The following is a 21578-nucleotide window of genomic DNA, read 5'->3' on the forward strand; positions in this document are numbered from 1 at the left end:
CTTCATTCCATTGCTACCACATGTCAAGATGTTTATTACATGGAACAAGATAAAAAATAATTTGAATAACTGTAACAAAGAAACTTGTCTGTCTTTCTTTCTCGTGTTTCTCTAGCTCTGTTCATGAGACTATGACTCGCTTCAGTTGTTGGGGAGTTTCTGTGGTTTGGCGAACTGTCTGTTGACAATGACGTTCAGCGCTTTCCTGGTGGTCATTGATATCCACTAGGCATGTTGTACCAAGTTTGTGGTCACTGTAATGCCTGCATCGAATTGGCTAGTCATTGATTGCTGTGGATCGCTGTTTGGACTACACAGAAACATGTAACTTGCTGGGCTCACCTGCCGAACCCACTTGCCAATCATGGAGGAGCATAACGACACAAAGAATGTGTGTAGTGTAGTACTGATAGAAGAATTTTGTCAGTTTTCTGATAGCTGATAGCATACAGTGTAGGTTGATAAGGCCAATAAAGATAGCTGATCCCATATTTGTAGATAATTATAATTATCCATACAGACAAGAAACATCACAAAATTGGTCTTGAGACTAGACTACTTAAGACTCTACCATGGCCCACATCTACCTCTTATTCTCTACAACACAACACAACACAACACAATTGTCCCTCCCTCGTCTATAGGTTAGAAAATGTAAGCACTGCTAGCACACAAGAAGTTATTCTTGATACAAAGGGTGCTTCCATATGTTATTCACATGACTGGAAACAAAGAACGGAGAGCCCATGGCAAGTGTAGTTTGAAAATAAGGACAAATAGGGCAGAGACTGCCCAAATGGTAAGAACTCGGTTGCAATACATGTACTGGGGTGCATTTCCTTTACCTCCAGCGGCTAATCCAGATGAGGCAGTGGAGATACTTCGTTAGATCGGAAGTAAACCAGGTGGAAGCAAGAAAAAGAAACAGTGGTAGAGGTGAGAATGCACAGTATGTTGTTTGAGTAAATAGACAAAGTTAGTGAGATTTTGACTGCGTTTGGAGTTGTTCTTGCCATTTCTCTGGCTGAGGGATCAGATTTGCTGATATCTCTTTTCTTCAATGGCTTGCTATCTCTTCTCTTATAGGTGAGCATGCGCAGTGACCTACCTCTACCGAACCTCCACCGGCTCAACCAGCAAGAGGGTGGATGAGTTGGTGGAGCTGGTGGAGCTCCACTGCCTTATTCAGTAGTAAACAAAACGTGCAGAAACTCTACCGCTTTATCTGGATTAGCCGGTGGAGGTAAAAGAAACGTGCCCCCCCCCCCCCCCCCCCCGAAAGAGCAACAGTGGCTGTCAACTTGTCATGTACCACCAACACCACAGGTCCCACTATACATAAGTTGATACGTGAATGACAACTGCCCATGCGCACCTACCATCGACTTCCAGTAGCCGATTCCAATACAAACCGACAGCCGATACAATTGTCGGTACAACACGAACTGTGGTGTTAATTAGTTGAACAAGCACTTTCCTACAATGGTACATGTTGAAGAGTAAAGATAATTTAATTAATAAATGAAAGAAGAGCAAGTAAAACCATCGTGTCTGATTAATTGCTCAATAATCTTTTTCAATACCAATGTCAGTGCCAATTAATTCCTGTCATCATTAAGTTAAAGTCACTGTGGTGTTGTCCAACATAGAACGCAGTCAATTAGTCAATATCTTACTAGCAAGTGATTTTAATCAATCATGACTTGCATCAGTTATTGCTTTCCATCCATTACTGACACTGCTAGTCTCGTGTAGCCAGACCCTGTCCGTCGGGGCGAAAATATGACAAGGTGGAAAGGGGTCTGGCTACTCAAGACCATGCATGACACTATCAAGTTGGTCACAAAATACATGACAAGGTCTGGCTGTGTAAGACAGTTTCTTATACTGTTTTTTTCTATAATAATTTATTCAGTGAGTGTGCGTAGATGCACATAAAATCAAATAAGATTGCAGTTTCTGTAGAAAAGAAGCAAAAATGTAAATATACTGAATAAATGAGGAATTGCATAGTGATCAAACAAGCTGATTGCTGGTGGTTGACTGTTGATAAAATGTTTGTTTCCAAAGTAAAAATTAATTTATTTCCAAACCTGAAAATCTGCATTCTTAGACTGTGTGAAAACTTGCCAACTAAATAAAGCTGATCGTTCATTTTAGACTCAATCTGAACAAATACAAAATGGACACCATAAACATGTAATGTGCTATTATAGTGTGTGTGTGTGTGTGTGTGTGTGTGTGTGTGTGTGTGTGTGTGTGTGTGCACGTGCACGTGTGTGTATACAGCACACACATACCATCTCAGAATCAGTTACAAGTACAGCAATCTCAGAATCTCGACGACCTGTCATGCTTCGATCATTGATGTTTGCTGTCACACAAAACAAATTTAACAAAATATTACAAAACAGTTCACAAAAGTTGAAAACCTCACACACTCAATACAAATCCTAGAACATACAACACTACAGTCCACATGAACAGTTGATAAAATGTGAGTTTAATTAAAGCTAATAATTAAATATGTAACAGTCCTGACAGCAGCATTACTCGTCATTATATTTGACTATTCCCAAAAAAATTAGTACATACAGCAACATTGCTAATGTCAATCAATATGGTTACCAGGTAACATACAAACGACACTATCTGAAGGATTATGCTCTCTCGCACACTTTAGCCTTAGTTTTTTTCTATACAGAGTAGTGCCCGTCATCAAATAATTCTCACACAAAATCTGACCTGATCCAATTATTGCCTTCTTGTCATCGACTATCATCAGTTTGCTGTGAACGTAAACAATCTCAGACACAGGCTTTCCCTTCAGTTCATCGTGCTTTCTCAAGCCAAAAAACATGATGTAATTAGATGGATTGCCAACTAAAATAAAACAAAATGTACAGCAAACCACTTGATGACGTGTTGATAATGATAATAATTTATGTGCCATTCCTCTTACACATGCAACCTACCAAAATTGCCTAAAACTAATAATTAAATAATTTACCAGAAGCACGTGTTTTTAACTAGAGATAGTAATCAATTAGTTAATCAATAGAAATAGTGTGGATCAATCAAGGTTTCATAGTACCTCCTCCCCCGGAACCCTGGGATTTCCTCTACTAAAGATTAGGCATTTATAGGGTCATTTGAGTCATGCCAGGCTAAGTCTAATTAACACCAAGTTGATTAGAAGGACACATAGTCAAGAGTCACTGACTCAGTAATATAAGTATCCATCTACGCACCTGTAACTGTAACTATGCAACTGCGTGGAATGAACTGTACCCCCGCCTATTTCTGATACGTTTGTGCAAGGACTTGTTGGCCACACCCTACATCATACTATTTCAGTTGTACCAAACCTCAAATTCTGTATGAACCCCTGTGGCCTGTCAATTAGTCTCTGCTATCCACTATTAGCAGTATAACTAAATGAGTGGACAATGCGTACCATAACAAACTGTTGACAAATGATCAAACTCGTAGGCCAGTGTTTACACCAAACACATCGCTAATCCTTCTTAGCATAACAGCATTAGAGCACTGTCAGCATCAGTTACATCTACACATTTGTAGGTCCTCACATGCATCTCAAAAGCATACGACAATGTCACAGTAACATGTCGTGCTTTCCACTTTACAGATACTAAAGTAGACTTTGTACAATAACGGCAGACGAATGGAAATTTCAGAGATTGGTCTCACATTGTGGAGCTACATGGGTGCATTTTTCATCATCATCTTCTTGCAGAAGTTAGCTTGAGAGGAACCTCAAGAGAGGGCAATGGCACGGATAATGACAGTGTTATAATTTGGGCAAAATAGTTTAAAGAGAGGGGTGAAGGACTCGCAAGTTAGGGGTGTGTGTGAAAAAAAGACATCAAAGTACATGACCTATGAGGGTACTGTTTGCTTACAAAATTAGAGGTTGTGCTCAAAGTTAGGAGTGCTCAAGTCCCCTCAGCCCCCTAGCTCTGCCACCCGTGGCTTACTAGTACAGAAGCATATATACATACATACATACATACATACATACATACATACATACACACACACACACACACACACACACACACACACACACACACACACACACACACGCACACACACACACATATATATATATATATATACATATAGGTGTACTGCTGTCAGGTGACCACTAATGGCATTAGACTGCCAGCATTACGATGTAGAGCACCATTACAGTGTAGTCTAATCATTATGGCAGTGTAAACACTAATGATTGAAACACTAACACAAAACTAATCATCCTTAGGTCCAATGTAAACAGTCCTACAGCAGCACTGCTAGCGAGCACATTGCAATTTATCAACAAGTGAAGTTTTCAGTCTTCACTGAATGACAATTAAAGAACAACTTGTGTATGTCTTTGATATCATAAAGATGACAAATTGAACTGGTCTGGGCAGTAGCTAGGATGAGGGAGACAAAGGCCTTTGCTTCCTCTAATCTTTGGAGTGTCACAAAAAAATCAATCTGCGGACCTAGTGATTGACTATCGAAGTAAACTCTCTGGAGTGTGCTCGCCGGCGGCCTATATGACAAGAGTTGCATAAGTCTTTAGGTATTAGCAGCTTTTCAAGCGCATTCGAATGTCGATCTTTTGCGAGCTCAACTTAAAAGCCAATTCTTACTTACCCTGCTCTAATCACTAGTCCTCAAAATTTTTAGTGTAAAAATGCCTGATACTTCAGCACACAACAGACAGGGGGAAATATGAGGCTCTGGCATACAGCTCAAGCTAAGTCTGCTGACCAATAACCGAGACAGGACAAGACGCTGTACAAGAGGCTGCTACAAAACTGGAATTTTAATACAATCACAACGACAACTATCTAGAGGAACATGAAAAGGATTTCTAATAAAGTTATCTGTACGTTTTTCAGCAGGTAAACAAGCACAACACTGCCTCCATGTGCTAGACTGCCCTAATTGTGGTACATGTGTCTGTTCCTGTAGACTCAAACATCCGAGATCTGACAGTGAAGGATCTGGAGATGCCTAAAGTTGGTGTTGGTCGACAGCATTCAGTGTCAGACAGTAAATGCAAATACAAAGGATGTACTTGCAGCCAGAGTTGAAAGTCCAGTAGCTGCATGGTCTGGTAATCCAAGAAAGTGGACCAGATTCAGGAATCTCATCCACCAAGAAGGGCTATAATTTTTTAGTATATAGACGATCTATAGTGAGGGAATGACAATTCAAATCAAAAATGAGCTCCTTACATTCTCATGAAAGAAAAGGCCATAACGGGTGGTATTCACACAATTGGGGAAAAATCTTGCCTCCTTGCACAAGTCTTGCCTCCTCTGTTTTTAGGTCTGGCTACAGCCCTGCTGGTAATGTATATTATAATATTGCTGTCACAATACTTACCTGTTGCTTGCAGTCTCTGCATCAGTGACTGCCCTCCACGAACCATGCAGTGATAATTCCAATGTAAGACTGTCTGAATGGCCGTACCACTAGCCTCGCCAATCTCACCTAGTAAAAATCAGAAAACATATTGTATGTCAAAATGCATATAAATCGCTAATTCTAGCAGCATAAGAATATTAATATAATTAAATATACACCAAGACTACTTGTGACAATGTCATACCATCAAATTCTGGTAGAAGTGGACAGACCACAATCACTTTAAAAATTTTGCCTTCCCTACAAACAAACAACAAACAAATAAGATTTCCGCACACATCACTTAAACAAAGCTATAGACAGACCGCCAAAACAGGAAAACAACAAGCACACTAACGTAAATAAATAGACATATTTGTATCTCACTATCACTCATGCATATGCACAAATCCTCTACTCACACCCTTAATTAGAAAATTTAGAATGCAATTACATATGCACACACACACACACACACACACACACACACACACACACACACACACACACACACAAACACACACACAAACAGACACAGACACATAGACACACACACACACACACACACACACACACACACACACACACACACACACACACACACACACACACACACACACACACACACACAAACAGACACATAGACACAGACACAGACACAGACACACAGACACAGACACAGACACACACACACACACACACACACAGACACACAGACACACACACACACACACACACACACACACACACACACAGACAGACAGACACACACACACACACACACACACACACACACACGTGCACACACACACACACACACACAAACAGACACAGACACATAGACACAGACACATAGACACAGACACACACAGACACACAGACACACAAACACAGACACACACACACACACACACACACACACACACACACACACACACACACACAAACAGACACATAGACACAGACACATAGACACAGACACAGACACACACACACACACACACACACACACACACACACACACACACACACACACACACACACACACACACACACACACACAGACACAGACACAGACACAGACACAGACACAGACACACAGACACAGACACAGACACAGACACAGACACAGACACAGACACACAGACACACACACACAGACACACACACACACACACACACACACACACACACACACACACACACACACACACACACACACACCAGTGATCAATATAACAGCCAGCCATTGGCCATTGGCCTACAAAAAATGCGAATTGGCCTGTATCAGTAGACCACAGCCTGACATTTTGCTGACCAAACAGGAGAGAACACGCGACATCTAGATGCATGTACATGCAATGGATGGCATGTTGTTGCCATTGTTTATATGGGAACGTCAGTTTATGTTGAAGTGTCACCAGAGATGCCTGTTATCATACTGTGTGCACAGAAACCACAGGTGGATTAGGATCTAATCTAATCTGAACACACACAATTAGCGTGAAGTGTGTACAGTAGGCAAGTAGTAGGATATCAGTTAACGTGTCCAATCCTAAAACAGGGAAACTGTTTCTAATAAATAGATCTTCAGTCAATGCTTGTCACCAGACTCATTAGTGAATTTTAGCGGCTGCAGCAGTGAGTGCATGGATTGAATGAAACCTACAGAAAACTAGGTGTTGGGTGTCTAATTACTACCTGTGAAAGCTAGCGCCTTCTAATTACCTAGGAAAGTATGAAAAAGATTGCTGGTTTACTATTTAATTTACATTCTGTTCGAACAACACCAAGAGCAACTGTTTTGATCTTTCTTCTTAGCTACGACCTTCTATTGCTAAATTATTCTCAAGGCAGCAGATTTTTGCTTTAGATTTGTAGATACAAGGTTCACAGATATCTATTTCACACGTGGTTTGGTTATGCCTTTAGAATAGATTTCATGATTGACATTGATTGAAGACACACAGCAGCTACAACCACTTCTGGCGTTTGCATGTGGATTGAGTATGAGTCTGCAAGTAAATCTAGTCGCTGCTCAGTTGTATCTAGCTGTTGCTCCACTAACTCACCAACCATTCCATGTTGCAGAGGATGGCAACTGCTTCTTCAGCATTCTGATGTTGTTTTACTTCTACTTGCAATCAATGTTGGGTTGCATTTGGTTCAAAAACTGTTACCTTGCTTTACTTGTTTTTAGCATTGCTTTTGTAGGTAGGGCCTAAGAAGTAATGGAGATATTGGCTCTTCTTATATTCATGTATATTCTATCACTTACTTATTACCTATCAAAATATAGCATGTTATCTAAGTGAGACTACACTGTCACACTAATGAGCAATCTTCGTCAATTGCTTAGTTAGTAATACAGCTTTTAAAATTGCTAATTGAAAGTTAATTTACTGGCTTAAATATGGTAGATGGATAACTTCTTCTTTTGGCTCATAATTTTGAGCTACTGGTCAATACAAGCAGTTGTGGGATTCTCACTGCATTAATATTAATAACAATTAATTAAACAAAAACTGTACATTAGAAGTGGACATTTGTACAAATCTGTGCAGTTCTTTTTTTCTATAAATAGTTACTGATATTGTATACTGATTCAGTGAATCAGAATGACTGATCAAGTTTATCAATGGCCGTTCAAAATTGAATTTGATCTGACATTCGTCTGGCTAATGAGAAAAAAATATATTGATCATTGCACACAAACACACACACACACACACACACACACACACACACACACACACAGACACTCACTCACACACGCACGCACACGCATACACAGTGTGACACACACACACACACACACACACACACACACACACACACACACACACACACACACACACACACACACACACACACACACACACACACACACACACTCAACAATTGAATCAGCCGTTTCTGCCCTAATTGTAAAACACATTAGCAACACTAGTATGCCATACTTGTGGGCTCGAACTATCCTCTTGAACAGGGCGTCTCCAATCTCATTGCCAACACTGCCTGTCAATGACGTAATAAAAAACTGATTCTATCATCACACAATTAAGAAACTAGTCATTCAATTGTATAAATTGTAATGCTTTGCTTGCCTCAATATAAATAAAATGCTCTGCTTGCTCAATAAGACTTATGTATGCATTAAGAATTGACTGCTCCGGTGGGAGACCAGATGACCATTCGCCACAGGAACGAAGTACCTAGAGATGAGAATAACTTACAGCATTTACAACAAAAATAATTTTGTAAACAATTTGATGAAAATATATACACACGTCCCAGTATTGTTTAGATATGATAAGTGTCTTATGTCATTGGCTGCTCCATGAACTGACTGAACTCAGCAATGGCAAATTAAATAAAAAATTTTTTTGAAATTTAAAAATATAAAATTAAAATTAAAAAAAATGAAATTGAAACTGAAAAAATGAAATTGGAAATCAAAATCACAAAATTAAAAATAGAAATTGCTGGCCAAATTCAAATTGTTTTGCTTTGCAAATTATTGACAAAACACTAACTGTAAGTCAAAAAATTGAAATTGAAAATAAAAAATAAAAATTGAAATGACCAGAAGGGTCACGAACCCTGATGCACAAAAACGCACAAAGGCTAGCTTAGCCTGGCAACTACACAACTACTAGTAATGGTAAGCATACAGGAAAACCATCGAAAGACATTAGGAAACAACCAGGTAAGGAGTACAAGTACACTCACAAGCGAGAAAGTAAACTGCCACTAATACAAATATGCAAAGCATAAAAACAAAAGAGTTAGACAACTGAATACAGATAAGACACAAAATTGAGCAAGACAACAATAACTACTTCAATACACAATGGCAAATTCTACATAAATTTAATTGTAAACACACAACAAAAACTTGTAATTCATCAGCTGATCGTATGACACAATGAAATCAAATATCAAACTCCCTTCTATCATCTCATTTAAATACAAACGAAGGCACTAAGTTTGAATAACCTGAGTTTGACAATGATAAAGTGACGTTCCTAGAAGTCTCCTAAATGAGTTCAGTTCATCATCTGAAGGTGAAAGTCGATCGCGAGGCAGCAGAAACGGGTAGTTGTCCAAGTTTTTCTTCTTTTCAGTCTGAAAATTGAGAGAGAGCTAAGTTACAATCGTAAAACAATCAGTATGCCTTGAGCTATCATAGGTCACATTCATGCCATAACCTTGTTGCGTGACACTGCTCTGATGAAACAATACACAGTTTAAAGCCACAAAAAATTAGCCAGACGATATACTTGGCATTGCAGTAGTGCATAAGACATTGTCATGGCAATGGCAAGGTCACTGCCACATCGTTATATTCAATAGATGCAAAAGTTTCTACAAAATGTGCAACATACATTGATACGACATTAGAAGGGTAATACCATTGCCTAATTCTAACCCACACAAGCCTGATGGAAACGACCAATTTCAATAAAAGTAAACGGACAGTAAACACAAAAATATAAAATTTAGTAGCATTTAACATGCTGCCAACTACCATTAATTCTTTCCTTTAATATCAATTATAATTGTTCAAATAAAAGTTACAAGAATGTGTTAAACTAACCTTGATAAAATTCCAACGATGAACAAAGTGACGTGCAACATCTCTAGCAGCCTGTCCAAGAACGCATGCACCAATGTCCTGCCATGGCATACGTGGATACTGACGACGATCAACCATGTCTGCACAAAATATCATACAACAAAAGTACATCAGCAATAATCGCTGCACGTGTACATCTCAAGAAATATTTGTATTTCTATTTTCAGTAATTTGATAAATCACACATCAAAATTAGATCTACATTCACATGTTTCTATGCACTACGTACCTATTTTATGACAGTACATTAAACTGCTTAATTAAAAAATGAGTTTAAGCAGAGTCAGCTCATTACAGTCACATTTGCATAACACGGTCCAACTTAAACAATGGAATATAATCAAGCAGCAGACAGATAATTGTTATTCATTATAGATACCTTGTGCATGCTTGACACGTACATAAATCGTCTTAACCGCATGGCTGAAGAGAAAGCTCTCATACAAGGCTGCCTTCAAACTCAAAGTAGTACAGTACACGTGGTGCTTCAGGAACAGGCAAGCAGAACGTGACTAGAGGGCACGTAGACAAACACCGAGTGGCGATTACAAGACAGTTAACCTCAAAGATGATGTTGGTACACGAAAAGGCAAAGGAAAGAGGAAGAAAGATAAGCCTTGGGCCGTCCAGACATGTGGATTGTGCATGTGGTAGTGCACATGAAAACAATGACATTGAAAGAATGCCACATAACAATGAAATGAATAAATGCTGCAACATTCTTTCAAGGAAACACGGTATGTGTCTTGTTTTTTCAGTTAATGTGTATAAATACTGACTGTGCAACTATCGAACATCCAAATAACACAGTCCAGATGAGTAAAACAAATAAAGAAAACGGACAACACCATTAGACACCAATTTTATTAGTTACAAGTTGATAAGATGTCATACATCAATAATCAGTAGTCTAGTTTTAAATTTTTTTGTCAATATGTACTCTTCAATTGTTAGAAAAAAAATTAGGCTACAATGTGATACTCATCAGTAATAGTAAAAGTGTGCATGAGAGTATATCTCCAATGGTTTCAACCGTGTATATATATATATATATATATATATATATATATATATATATATATATATATATATATAGGTATAGCCACATAACATGTATGAACAAACCTTCACTGGGATGATCCAAGTCAACGCCGGTTCGAAGAAATGGGTTGTAGTAATCTTGTCCCACCCATTTTTCATGCATTGTACCACCTGACATGCTGAATTCCAATGCCTGGGATTGAGTTAAAGCTGAGCCTTCTAGATTGTCAGCAGAAAGTAAATTTGCAGTCGCCAATAACACAGCTGTTGGTTCAGCAATAGCCTTTAAAACAGTGTATTGTTAAGATGCAAACACACACACACACACACACACACACACACACACACACACACACACACGCACACACACAACACACACAACACATGCACACAACACACACAGACACAGACACAGACACAGACACAGACACAGACACAGACACAGACACAGACACAGACACACACACACACACACACACACACACACACACACACGAGCATTTCAAAATAATATGTCAATAAAAAATGACATCTTTCGAAGTGAAAATCGAACGTTCTTGATTAAGATGTAGACTAATCAACAAAAGGGCAACAAATTACAGTAATACAAATGCAGACATCGTCATCTTTCAGTGCAATAATAGTGAATTTGGTAGATCATACAGAGTAACCCATGACTACCCGCCAAACTCCGACAGCCATCACAATCATTAGCACATCCATAGCTGATGCTGTTATGCCAGCAATCTCAAACAAATTCATGTTTAATGAAGTCTAGCTGACCAACTCTCAGTACACATGCCACTAATATACTTAAGTTACTAACACACTAACATTACGTGTGTAACGCTGCTACATGTGCACTTTGGATACCACAAAAAGTGATGTTAAACCCAGTCGACATATAGTGGAACTGTAAGATCCAATAGTCAGTGATCAAATGACAAGAGCAAAGAAATCATTTCAACATAAATTATCTGGCTTCAGCAGACTTCATGCAGACACTGTTTAAAAATATGAAACTGCACATCCATGGAAACAGGTAATGCTGGTGACATTATATAAATAAACATGTTAGAATGCATAAGAACCAAGTCACCATGTCGTCTGACAAATACACAAATCTAATATTATACAGTAGCTTACAGCTGTTACTCCACCGTCTGGTAAAGTTTGAACTGGCAGATGTATTTCACCCACATCTGTTAAGCAATGATCACCATTGTCCCAACGACCAATACACATATCTAGCCCTAGAGAAACAGCATCACATAAGCAAATATTAGACTGTCTAAACACACAGTAATACACCATCCAACCCACCCTACACACACACCCCACACACCCACACACCCACACCCACCCACCCACACACACACACACACACACACACACACACACACACACACACACACACACACACACACACACACACACACACACAAGCACATATACCTACCGCCTACAAATGCAATGCATTGATCCACACAGACGATCTTCTCATGATGTGCCCACAAAAATGTTCCTCCAACAACATCATGGTCAGGATGACGAAGCACCTGCAAGAAAAATCTCACTCGTTACACAGAACACCAATGCCCACATTCATAAATGACAAAAAGATCAGTTAAAAAAAGAGACGCCTAATTCTGCATCATAGTGTGCTTCTCTAACATTACACAGTAAACATACTCCCATCTTATTATATTACAACATACATTACCATCAGATTAATTTTCTACAAGTCAATAAAACGAATATGTTCTGTTGATATGTGAAGATCTGTGCCTAATAATCGGGTATCAACATCACCACTAATTTGAGTCACTTCAGGTACTCAAAGGTAAAAGTACAAGAGTGAAAGTCTGACGACAACAAAAAATATAGAATTTTTATATAATAAAAAGAAACAAAAATTAAATATTTTCCCTACAAATTAGGTCTGTACACTTGCAGCTGATGCCATATGATCTTATGCAATGGCTACACAACAAATGCACTATAATGGTATCCATAGACAACCAAACAGTGTACATGGGGTATGCGCACTATGAGTTCTGGTCTATTCAAGCAACAAGCAACCACAACATTCTGTTTGAAATAGAAAACATGCTACATCACATGGTCATTTCAATATAAGTCATAGAACCTCACCAGTATATTAGAGTGGAGACCTTGCAAAATTTGCTTAGCCCGCAACGATGCAATTGTTACAGCTGCTTCAACTTCTTTGTACAAACATACATACACCTTCACGCCTTGATTCTAGGACACGACATCAAGCTCACAATACAACAAAACTGTTGAGGCGTGTACACTGTGTAACTGCTTTCCGTTTCAGAATTTCGTCAAGTCGCCAGTAAAGAGACAGTTCTCCCTTTCTCTTCAAGTAAAATTCAGGTGTTAACCTAACAAAAGACAAATTAGCAGTAGCCTACGACATACACAGAAGAGTCAAACAGACAGACAAACGGACAGACAAATCGTCAGACAGACAGAGAGACAGAGAGACAGACAGAGACAGACAGGCAGACAGACAAAACGACAAGCAGACATACATACATACATACAGACAGATAGATAATTTATTCTCATACTGCTTCTACTTGTACGTATGCTAGGATTATTAAAAATACAAATCAGTTACAGACAGACAGAGCATACAGACAAAACAGCAACTAAGCTAACAAACAAATAACAAGACCACTACACAATTACATAAACAAATAAACAAATAGAACCCCAGATAGACAAACACACAAATACACAACTTAAATTGAAATTATACAAAGCTGCCATACCACCAATCCATGATAAAGATCTCCTGTTCAGCAGACTCTAGAGCATCAGCTACAGCTTCAAAATAGGTCTCACCACACACAAACCTAACAAAAATACCACACCAGATACAAAGTTAAATATCTGTTGGTTTAAAAATGCATATACAATATTCAGTCAAAATCAGAAAAATAATCAATAATATAAATTGTAGCAATGAAATTCAGGAAAGTATTGGCCGGGAAAAGCACCTCTGAAATTTTAAATCCAGTTCAGCTACAGTATTTCATTAAATTGGCACAGCTATTTGCCTCTGTGTCTGTCTGTCTGCCTGCCTGTCTGTCTGTCTGTAGGATATGTATCAAGATGTGTTCCTCTTGTAATAGAACATTTTGGGAGGTGGGGCACAAAGGCAGAGATTTTTTTGCAGCATTTGTCACAACAGTCAGCAAATCCAGAAGCCAATTTAATGTTTCCATGTTCATGCCGTATTAGAGAAAAAGATTTTCTACAATTCTGCGAAGATGCAATGCCAAAGTTATCCTTAGAAAACTTTCGAAACTGTCACCTAATCATGGTGATTTAGATAGATTATTTGATTTTGACATTCAAAATCAAGTCCATCAGTTAATGACTTTTTGTTTGCAAGGGTTGATGTGTATTTGAAAATCCTAGCATATGTACAAGTAGAATCTGTATGAGAATAAATTATATCTGTCTGTCTGTCTGTCTGTCTGTCTGTCAGTCTGTCGGTATGTATGTATGTATTTAATACTATGTATTCGTGCCTGGCTTTTCGGTTTTCACAGTGCTCTGAATTCGAAGCTGTTTGCCATGTAATGCAGAATGCTAGTTGGCCAAGTTGAAAGTGGAGGATCATCAATAAAAGTGTCTTATACGGAGCTCTTTTTACTTCGACGTTCAGTTCGTGGGCACGTCGTCCAGTTGACTCACCGTTGTGTTATGCGTGGGAATGTCAAAACATATGAATGGCGTGTGTAGTGAAGAAACTGTTAACGTAGTGTGCAGTTGTTTAGTGCTAGATGCTGTTAGATGTTGTAGCAGCCTGTAGTCTAGGTTGTGGACTTCAAGTCTGGATCTTTAATCTTCACCATAGGTCACGGCTCTGTTTGCAGAGGCTACAGTTATAGGCGGTTGTACATGTATATATGTCCTATTGTGTCTGTCTGTCATGTATCTTTCTGTCCGAATGCAGTCTTGCATAGAAAAGTACAAATAACTGTACATACGCATGTATGTCCGCATGCCTACATGTTTAACCAACTATAAACCTCCATTTGTTTGTATTACACCCATGCAAGTCTCTCCTCTACTATCACATCTGACTGTCTGCCATTTTGAAACTAAAGCACTGTCCACACAAGACCAGAATGGATCACCATCCGATCGGGATAGCGAGCGTCCACACTGCACTTTGAAAACGTTACCTCCGCCTCATTTTGGGTATCACGTGACTGATGACCGATGTGTACATGTGGGTCTTTGCTTGTGGAAAGCATTGATACAACGACGTAAGGTGAGCGAGAACAAACACGAGTGAGAAGGGTTAGATGTTCCGACTACACGCATAGCGTACGTGAAGGTAACGCTTACTATTTCTAATTGGATTCAACCGATCGTGATCGAAACCACCTCCCAATGTGGATTGCATGTATTGTAATCAGATTGCGATCCAGTTGCAAGTGTGGGACAGTATTGCAGTCGGATCTTGATCCAGTTGCCAGTGTGGACTAGGTCTAACTCCACACGATCACCATAAAGCATCACAATCACAAACCCATAAGCTTACCATTTGCATGAAGTATCATCCCTCACAGGAGCAAACGACTGATTGCAATGTTCTTTCAACCAAACACATCCAGCTGGACTCGTCATCTTGTCATTGATCGCTTCAAACCACTCTCTGGCAGCAAAATATAAACAAAAACTAGATGTCAACAAGAATTATGGTAAGACAAGTCCTGGTTTAGTTCAGAGTTTGCACAAACAAGTAACTGATGATGACAAACAAAAGCTTGACTTGCAGTGAAATGCAGCAAATGACAAGCTGGAATTATATTATAATCAAACTATCAACAATTCAAGAAAAAGTAAGCAACAATGTGTGTTAACTCTATCCTAAAATTACAAAAATGGCAATATTGGACATACAAGACAGTACATATCAAAAGCTATGGGCTGTGATATGTAACCTCCTGGAGCCTGGCCAGGTACACACACACACACACACACACACACACACACACACACACACACACACACACACACACACACACACACACACGCACACACGCATGCACGCACGCACGCACACACACACACACACACACACACACACACACACACACACACAATGGCAAATGGATAAGGAGCTGCCGTTTGTTATGGTTACACCCTCTAGCCAGATGGCTGGGTTCCTGTGCAATACGCAGGAGCTATAGGCCATAATAAGCAATCTCCTGGAGCCTGATCAGGTACACAGACACAGACATAGACACAGACACAGACACACAGACACACAGACACACAGACACACACACACACACACACACACACACACACACACACACACACACATGCAGACAACATAATGCATGGACACGCACACAACGTAAAGCTGACACAACGTAAAGCTGATGCCAAATACAGAGACAAAGAGAGTGTAAGCACACAGACTATAAATCATGAAGTCATGATATACAAAATATAATGCCATTAATTAATATAAATAAATGTGTTGTTTACATGAGTCATCTCAAACAAAAATATAAACAATCTGATTTAGCATAAAGTGTGTGCTTTATGGGCATATTCGATTAAGGCTTTCTGGAAGGGCAAAAGAAGACAAAAAGCCAATACAAATACAACACTAAGAAAAGGTGACATGCATCACACATGCACATAATAACAATGCAACTCAGCAGCAACTGGCTATTGCTCCAATTGCAATTTGCTGCTGTTCAACAACACTGATGCATAAGTTTACATACACCATAAAGGTAAATGAGTAAAAGTGCTGCAGAATTCACACCAAATAGCACCCTCCCTACACAGTCTAAAACTTGGTTTGGAACTCAATCGCCTACATGTTGGAAACTTCATTGGCTCCGCTAGACTGCAGTTTGTGCACTGACTTTGCATTTCGATCTACAACTTCGCGGTTACCAATCAAATGTTGCTGTTTTACAACTCTCTTTCCATCCTTTCCAGGCTAGAGCATGCAAAAAACAAAAGCTTTCCAGAAAGAGAAAGTACCAATCAAATAGTCTAAGGTCACTCCAAAACACTTTACATTCTGGTTACTACCTGCATGACTTTTTTCTAAGAAAAATTGTTATTATTACGCATGCGCAATACAATCAACAGTATCTTCTGTTCAGAGTGCTGCAAGCAGGGGTGTAGCATGACATGAGCTAGACCGGGCTATAGCCCAATAATTTGTAGGCACGGTCATAAAAATGTGGACTGTAAATATGTTTGAGGACCAAAGCTGTACATACCATATTTGCCCATAACAACGCCCATATCGAAATAACGCCCATATCGAAATAACGCCCATGCCTGTATATATGCCCACGTGCGACAGGTCAGAACTTTCAGCCCGAAAAAACACCCATGCCCAACTATACGCCCATGCCCAAGTATAAACCCAGGATACGCATTTGCAGACAAAACAAAATGGGGTCCACAGAACATTCGTCTCCGTCTGTGTGCGTTTGATGAGCTGGTGTCGGTGTTGAGTGAAAGCGCTTACTGCTAGACTCATGTCTTCGTTGCAATTACCGACACTGATGCTCTTGACAGGCTTCAGGCCGACCACGTGTGTATAGTGTTTAGTTTCTGCATGTATGTTGATGCTGTATGGATACCAGTACCTTTGATCTTGCAAATGGATAATTGCAAGCATTTGTGGTATTTCTGTCTTCAAGTATTTAGATGATTACTGGCCATACGAGAGCACTTTGTGATCATGTATACGCCTAGGACCAAAATAATGCCCATGCTCTAGTATACGCCCAGAACAAGTCTTTCTTTTCTATATGCAAAGGGCATTATTACAGGCGAATACAGTAGTATATACACCACCCTTTTCCAGTCTGAATCTGTCACTGATTCTACTGCATCAGTCAATTAGAAGCCAATAAAAGTGGGCATGTCCCGTAACATCGTGAAGTTTAGCCCCCATTTCTAGAGGTCACGCTACGCCGCTGCTGGAAGTCCAAAAAATAGTAAAGAAATATGGGTAATAGTAAAACCCTTCATTATTGGTTTATCTTTGGTACTGTACAGATATGGAAACAGTTAAGTCAAATTGTGTTTAGCAAATTTGAAATTGACCTAAATGCTGCATATTTTGTCTTCAGAGTTAATACCATTGAAATCTATTAGGTAGGCATGCCATTAAGACAATAATAACCACCCGTCCACATCAAAACTTGCAAGAACTGCGGACCAGAAACAAATATATTTCTTGCAGTCGCCTCCATTTCTTATCTTAACATTTCTGAAGAACTCCCAATCAAACATGCCCTACATATATCAACTCAATTAGGCTACCTTGTTTGTCTGTAGCTCCAAGACTGACAAAGTAACTCCCTGCAGACCATTAATTCACATAGATGTCATCTGAAAACATTGACTGCCATGTTGATCAGACCTCGATTGATTGGCAATTTGTAATCCATGGTGAATGCCCGTCTCCTCTCTGCCGCACTTGACGGAAAAGTCTCGGTCGAACAAAAGAACACTACTCACTTCCCTTGTTTGAAGACTAGACACACAGAAAAAGTGAATACCGTACAAGATGAAATATTGGCAGGGAATTTATTTTGGGGGATTTTCAGCAAACATAATATCTGCTAATAATTTGGCCCCCGCAATATGTTAATGTCATTAGGCACGTGGATCAGCAAGATGGTAGATAATCTTTGCTTGCCGTCTGTTGTGCCTATGCAGTGTAGTTGGAGAACAGTAAGTTAGGGAAATGTGAGCCATGAACACAGCTGTCAATCACAAACACATCAAGACCACTTATGGTAAGACAAACAACGATGTCCAACCACCAAAAAATCCACCAATATGATTTGTCTATCAATTTCTTAGCAAACCGCAAAAATAAATTCCTGCCAATGCTTCATGCGATATCAACAATAATTATATGAGTAGAAAGCCATTGAGGTCATATTATTCATTTAACAGAATCTATCTTGCTAAGTCAAGGATCTGTTGTTAAAGCCCAAATTGAGGGTTAAACTGTTAAAGGGTTAAAATGTGTGTGTGTGTGTGTGTGTGTGTGTGTGTGTGTGTGTGTGTGTGTGTGTGTGGTGTGTGTGTGTGTGTGTGTGTGTGTGTGTGTGCGCGCACGTGTGTGTGTGTGTGTGCACAGGCGTGCGTGCATGTGTGTGTGGCTGTGCATTATATAGCAACTTGTCTGTCTCCATGCATTCAACCGCCCAATTGCTTGTCTCCTCAAGTGCTTCTGTCAGGGGTGTGTAAGTTGTCACCACGTCGCTACAATTGACGACACAGAATTTTTCATTTTGGTGACAAAGACGTGAGTTTTAGGCGACAGACGTACTCTGAAGCGACTCAGACTAGCTCGCCTTCAGGCAGCAGACAACTGTTGCCAGTAGACTCGTGACAGCAGTAGTAGTCTTGGCATGACTAGTCCTGCTGAGAACATTCTGTCCACGTCGACAAAACATACATAATCCAGTATACCTAATAGTACTTATTTGACGCAATGGACTTTTAGCACAGAGGAGGGGCTACCACTTGACAGACATGTTGTGTGTGCTATTATTTCATCCTTCCAGAGACCAAACAGTTTCCTGCATGTGTTCTGTGCTAAAACTAAGGTGTCGGCATGTGCATGCATTGCAGTATAGCAGCTGAGCTAAATTAGTGAATGTGAGAGAGGTTTCAGTACACCAGCCCATATATAAGTTAGCCTAAAGAAAATAAGCCTCGTACTGGAATGTCATATAACAGTAATGCATGCATGGCCGTTGGTCTTGAACAGAGATCTGTCTAAAAGTCTTCCTTTGTGAACTCTGTGTGAGTATTAAATAATATCCAAATAAAAGTGAAGACATTGCTCTGATCACGTGACCCCCAACAAGCCCAGATTAGTACTCTTTAGCCAGTAGGCACCAATGCCCATTCTGTCGTCAGAACATGGCAATTGTTGAGCAACAGTCCTCACAACCTTCGACACCCCTGTTCTGTGTACAGATGTCAATTTACTTTCATACATCTTTTTGTCTATTAGTGTCTCCCTGCTTTCATGCCTGCACAAATTCCATCTAACATATTATAATTCATAAGTCGTCTGTCAATTTGTTTGTCAATCCTCTAAAACACTAAGCCATGATCTCACTGAATATAAGCAACGAACGTATCCTTCACTAACAGCCACCTAGTCAAACCAACCAACAGTCAACAGCAACAAACTTTCACAAACACAAACAATAAACTAACCGCTTATTCCAGAATCCACACGCACATTTGTAGCAGCACAGATTACAACATTGCCGACATTTTGTAAACTTTCGACCACCACTCTTCTTCTTGATCACTCCTTCTCTGCACACGAGCCACAACATAAAAATGTTGAGCCAGACAACTAATCAGCAAGATTGCTGCATCACTTTGTCTTTGTTCCAAGATCATGTACAAACGAGAAACGACTTACTTCCAGAAAGTTTAACTAAACACACAATTAGTAAGTCTCGGTACATTTAAATATATTAATTAAGAAATGATTGTGATCACAGTTTGTTGGTGTCGTCTGTAGCCTGGATTGTTGACAATTCCTTGCAAGAAAGCTTCGAGACCTTGCTGCAAATGCAAACACACAAACAGGAAATGAGGAAAAACATCCGTAAATTTCTGCAATTGCCAAAATATGGGAAACCCCATTTGAGACAGAAGTTTGATGACCGTCTGTATGTACAATGGTCAGTAAGGGTTCTATCCAAGACGGTTGGGCCCGACGATCACTCGACAAACACAACCGACCATTACTCTGCATGTTACGACCATCACTATATATTCTAGTGTTCACTTGCCACAAGCTAATGGGCATTCGAAGGAGAAAACTTTGTTCACACTGTCACGTGGTAGCAGACCCATCCTGCTATGATGCGGTCTATACTGCCATCTATCACTCAATTAAGGCACTAAGGTGGTGGTGAGATTCAACACAGCAGTCTGCATGTCAGCAATGAGCAAGGCAACAGAGCCAGTCAAAGTCGTCTTCAGGATTTTGCTAGACAAGAGCACTGGCTGTTGGAAATCTGCAGCGGATGCATGGATGACAGATGTCTAGCCATGCCATAGTATAAACGTGAAACTGGGTAACATAGTTACTCAACTGTTGACAGAAGTTGCCGCTTTCTTAGTCTACTCTTTCAGATCACGGACCATCAACAATCCCATCCTGTCCTCGTCCCCGTCCCCTCCCCCTGAAACTGTGGTAAACTCTAAAGATGGCACAAAGTTGTGCCATAACGTTTTCATGTACGGTTTCGACAAGGTCTCTCTTGTCTGACCACAGCTTCTGATTGATGATGTAACATGCACATAATTAGATACTGTAATTTTACTGTTTTAGTAGCTTTGAAGACATAAAGCGTTGACACTAATGACACTATATCATGAATATGATGAC

The 21578-nt window shown here is 39.7% G+C and overlaps 1 protein-coding gene across 1 annotated transcript in view; it reads right to left on the reverse strand.

Annotated features, from left to right (window-relative positions):
- The window catches only part of LOC134188400 (phospholipase D1-like), a 29570-nt gene that overhangs the window by 1146 nt on the left and 6846 nt on the right, over positions 1-21578 (reverse strand). Inside the window, exons 6-27 of the mRNA XM_062656577.1 lie at positions 20681-20746; positions 20557-20615; positions 20387-20491; positions 20286-20324; positions 18564-18677; positions 18464-18502; positions 15696-15809; positions 13909-13992; positions 13434-13515; positions 13262-13372; positions 12567-12666; positions 12254-12360; positions 11192-11390; positions 10028-10146; positions 9427-9555; positions 8535-8642; positions 8388-8473; positions 5633-5688; positions 5407-5514; positions 2746-2883; positions 2301-2374; positions 2094-2167 (exon numbers count right to left, since the gene is read on the reverse strand). Of these exons, the coding sequence (XP_062512561.1) occupies positions 2094-2167; positions 2301-2374; positions 2746-2883; positions 5407-5514; positions 5633-5688; positions 8388-8473; positions 8535-8642; positions 9427-9555; positions 10028-10146; positions 11192-11390; positions 12254-12360; positions 12567-12666; positions 13262-13372; positions 13434-13515; positions 13909-13992; positions 15696-15809; positions 18464-18502; positions 18564-18677; positions 20286-20324; positions 20387-20491; positions 20557-20615; positions 20681-20746 (2111 nt within the window). The remainder of the gene's footprint in view (positions 1-2093; positions 2168-2300; positions 2375-2745; positions 2884-5406; positions 5515-5632; positions 5689-8387; positions 8474-8534; positions 8643-9426; positions 9556-10027; positions 10147-11191; positions 11391-12253; positions 12361-12566; positions 12667-13261; positions 13373-13433; positions 13516-13908; positions 13993-15695; positions 15810-18463; positions 18503-18563; positions 18678-20285; positions 20325-20386; positions 20492-20556; positions 20616-20680; positions 20747-21578) is intronic.

Source organism: Corticium candelabrum, chromosome 12 (genome assembly GCF_963422355.1).
Source record: "Corticium candelabrum chromosome 12, ooCorCand1.1, whole genome shotgun sequence".
NCBI classification, from domain to species: Eukaryota; Metazoa; Porifera; class Homoscleromorpha; order Homosclerophorida; family Plakinidae; genus Corticium; species Corticium candelabrum.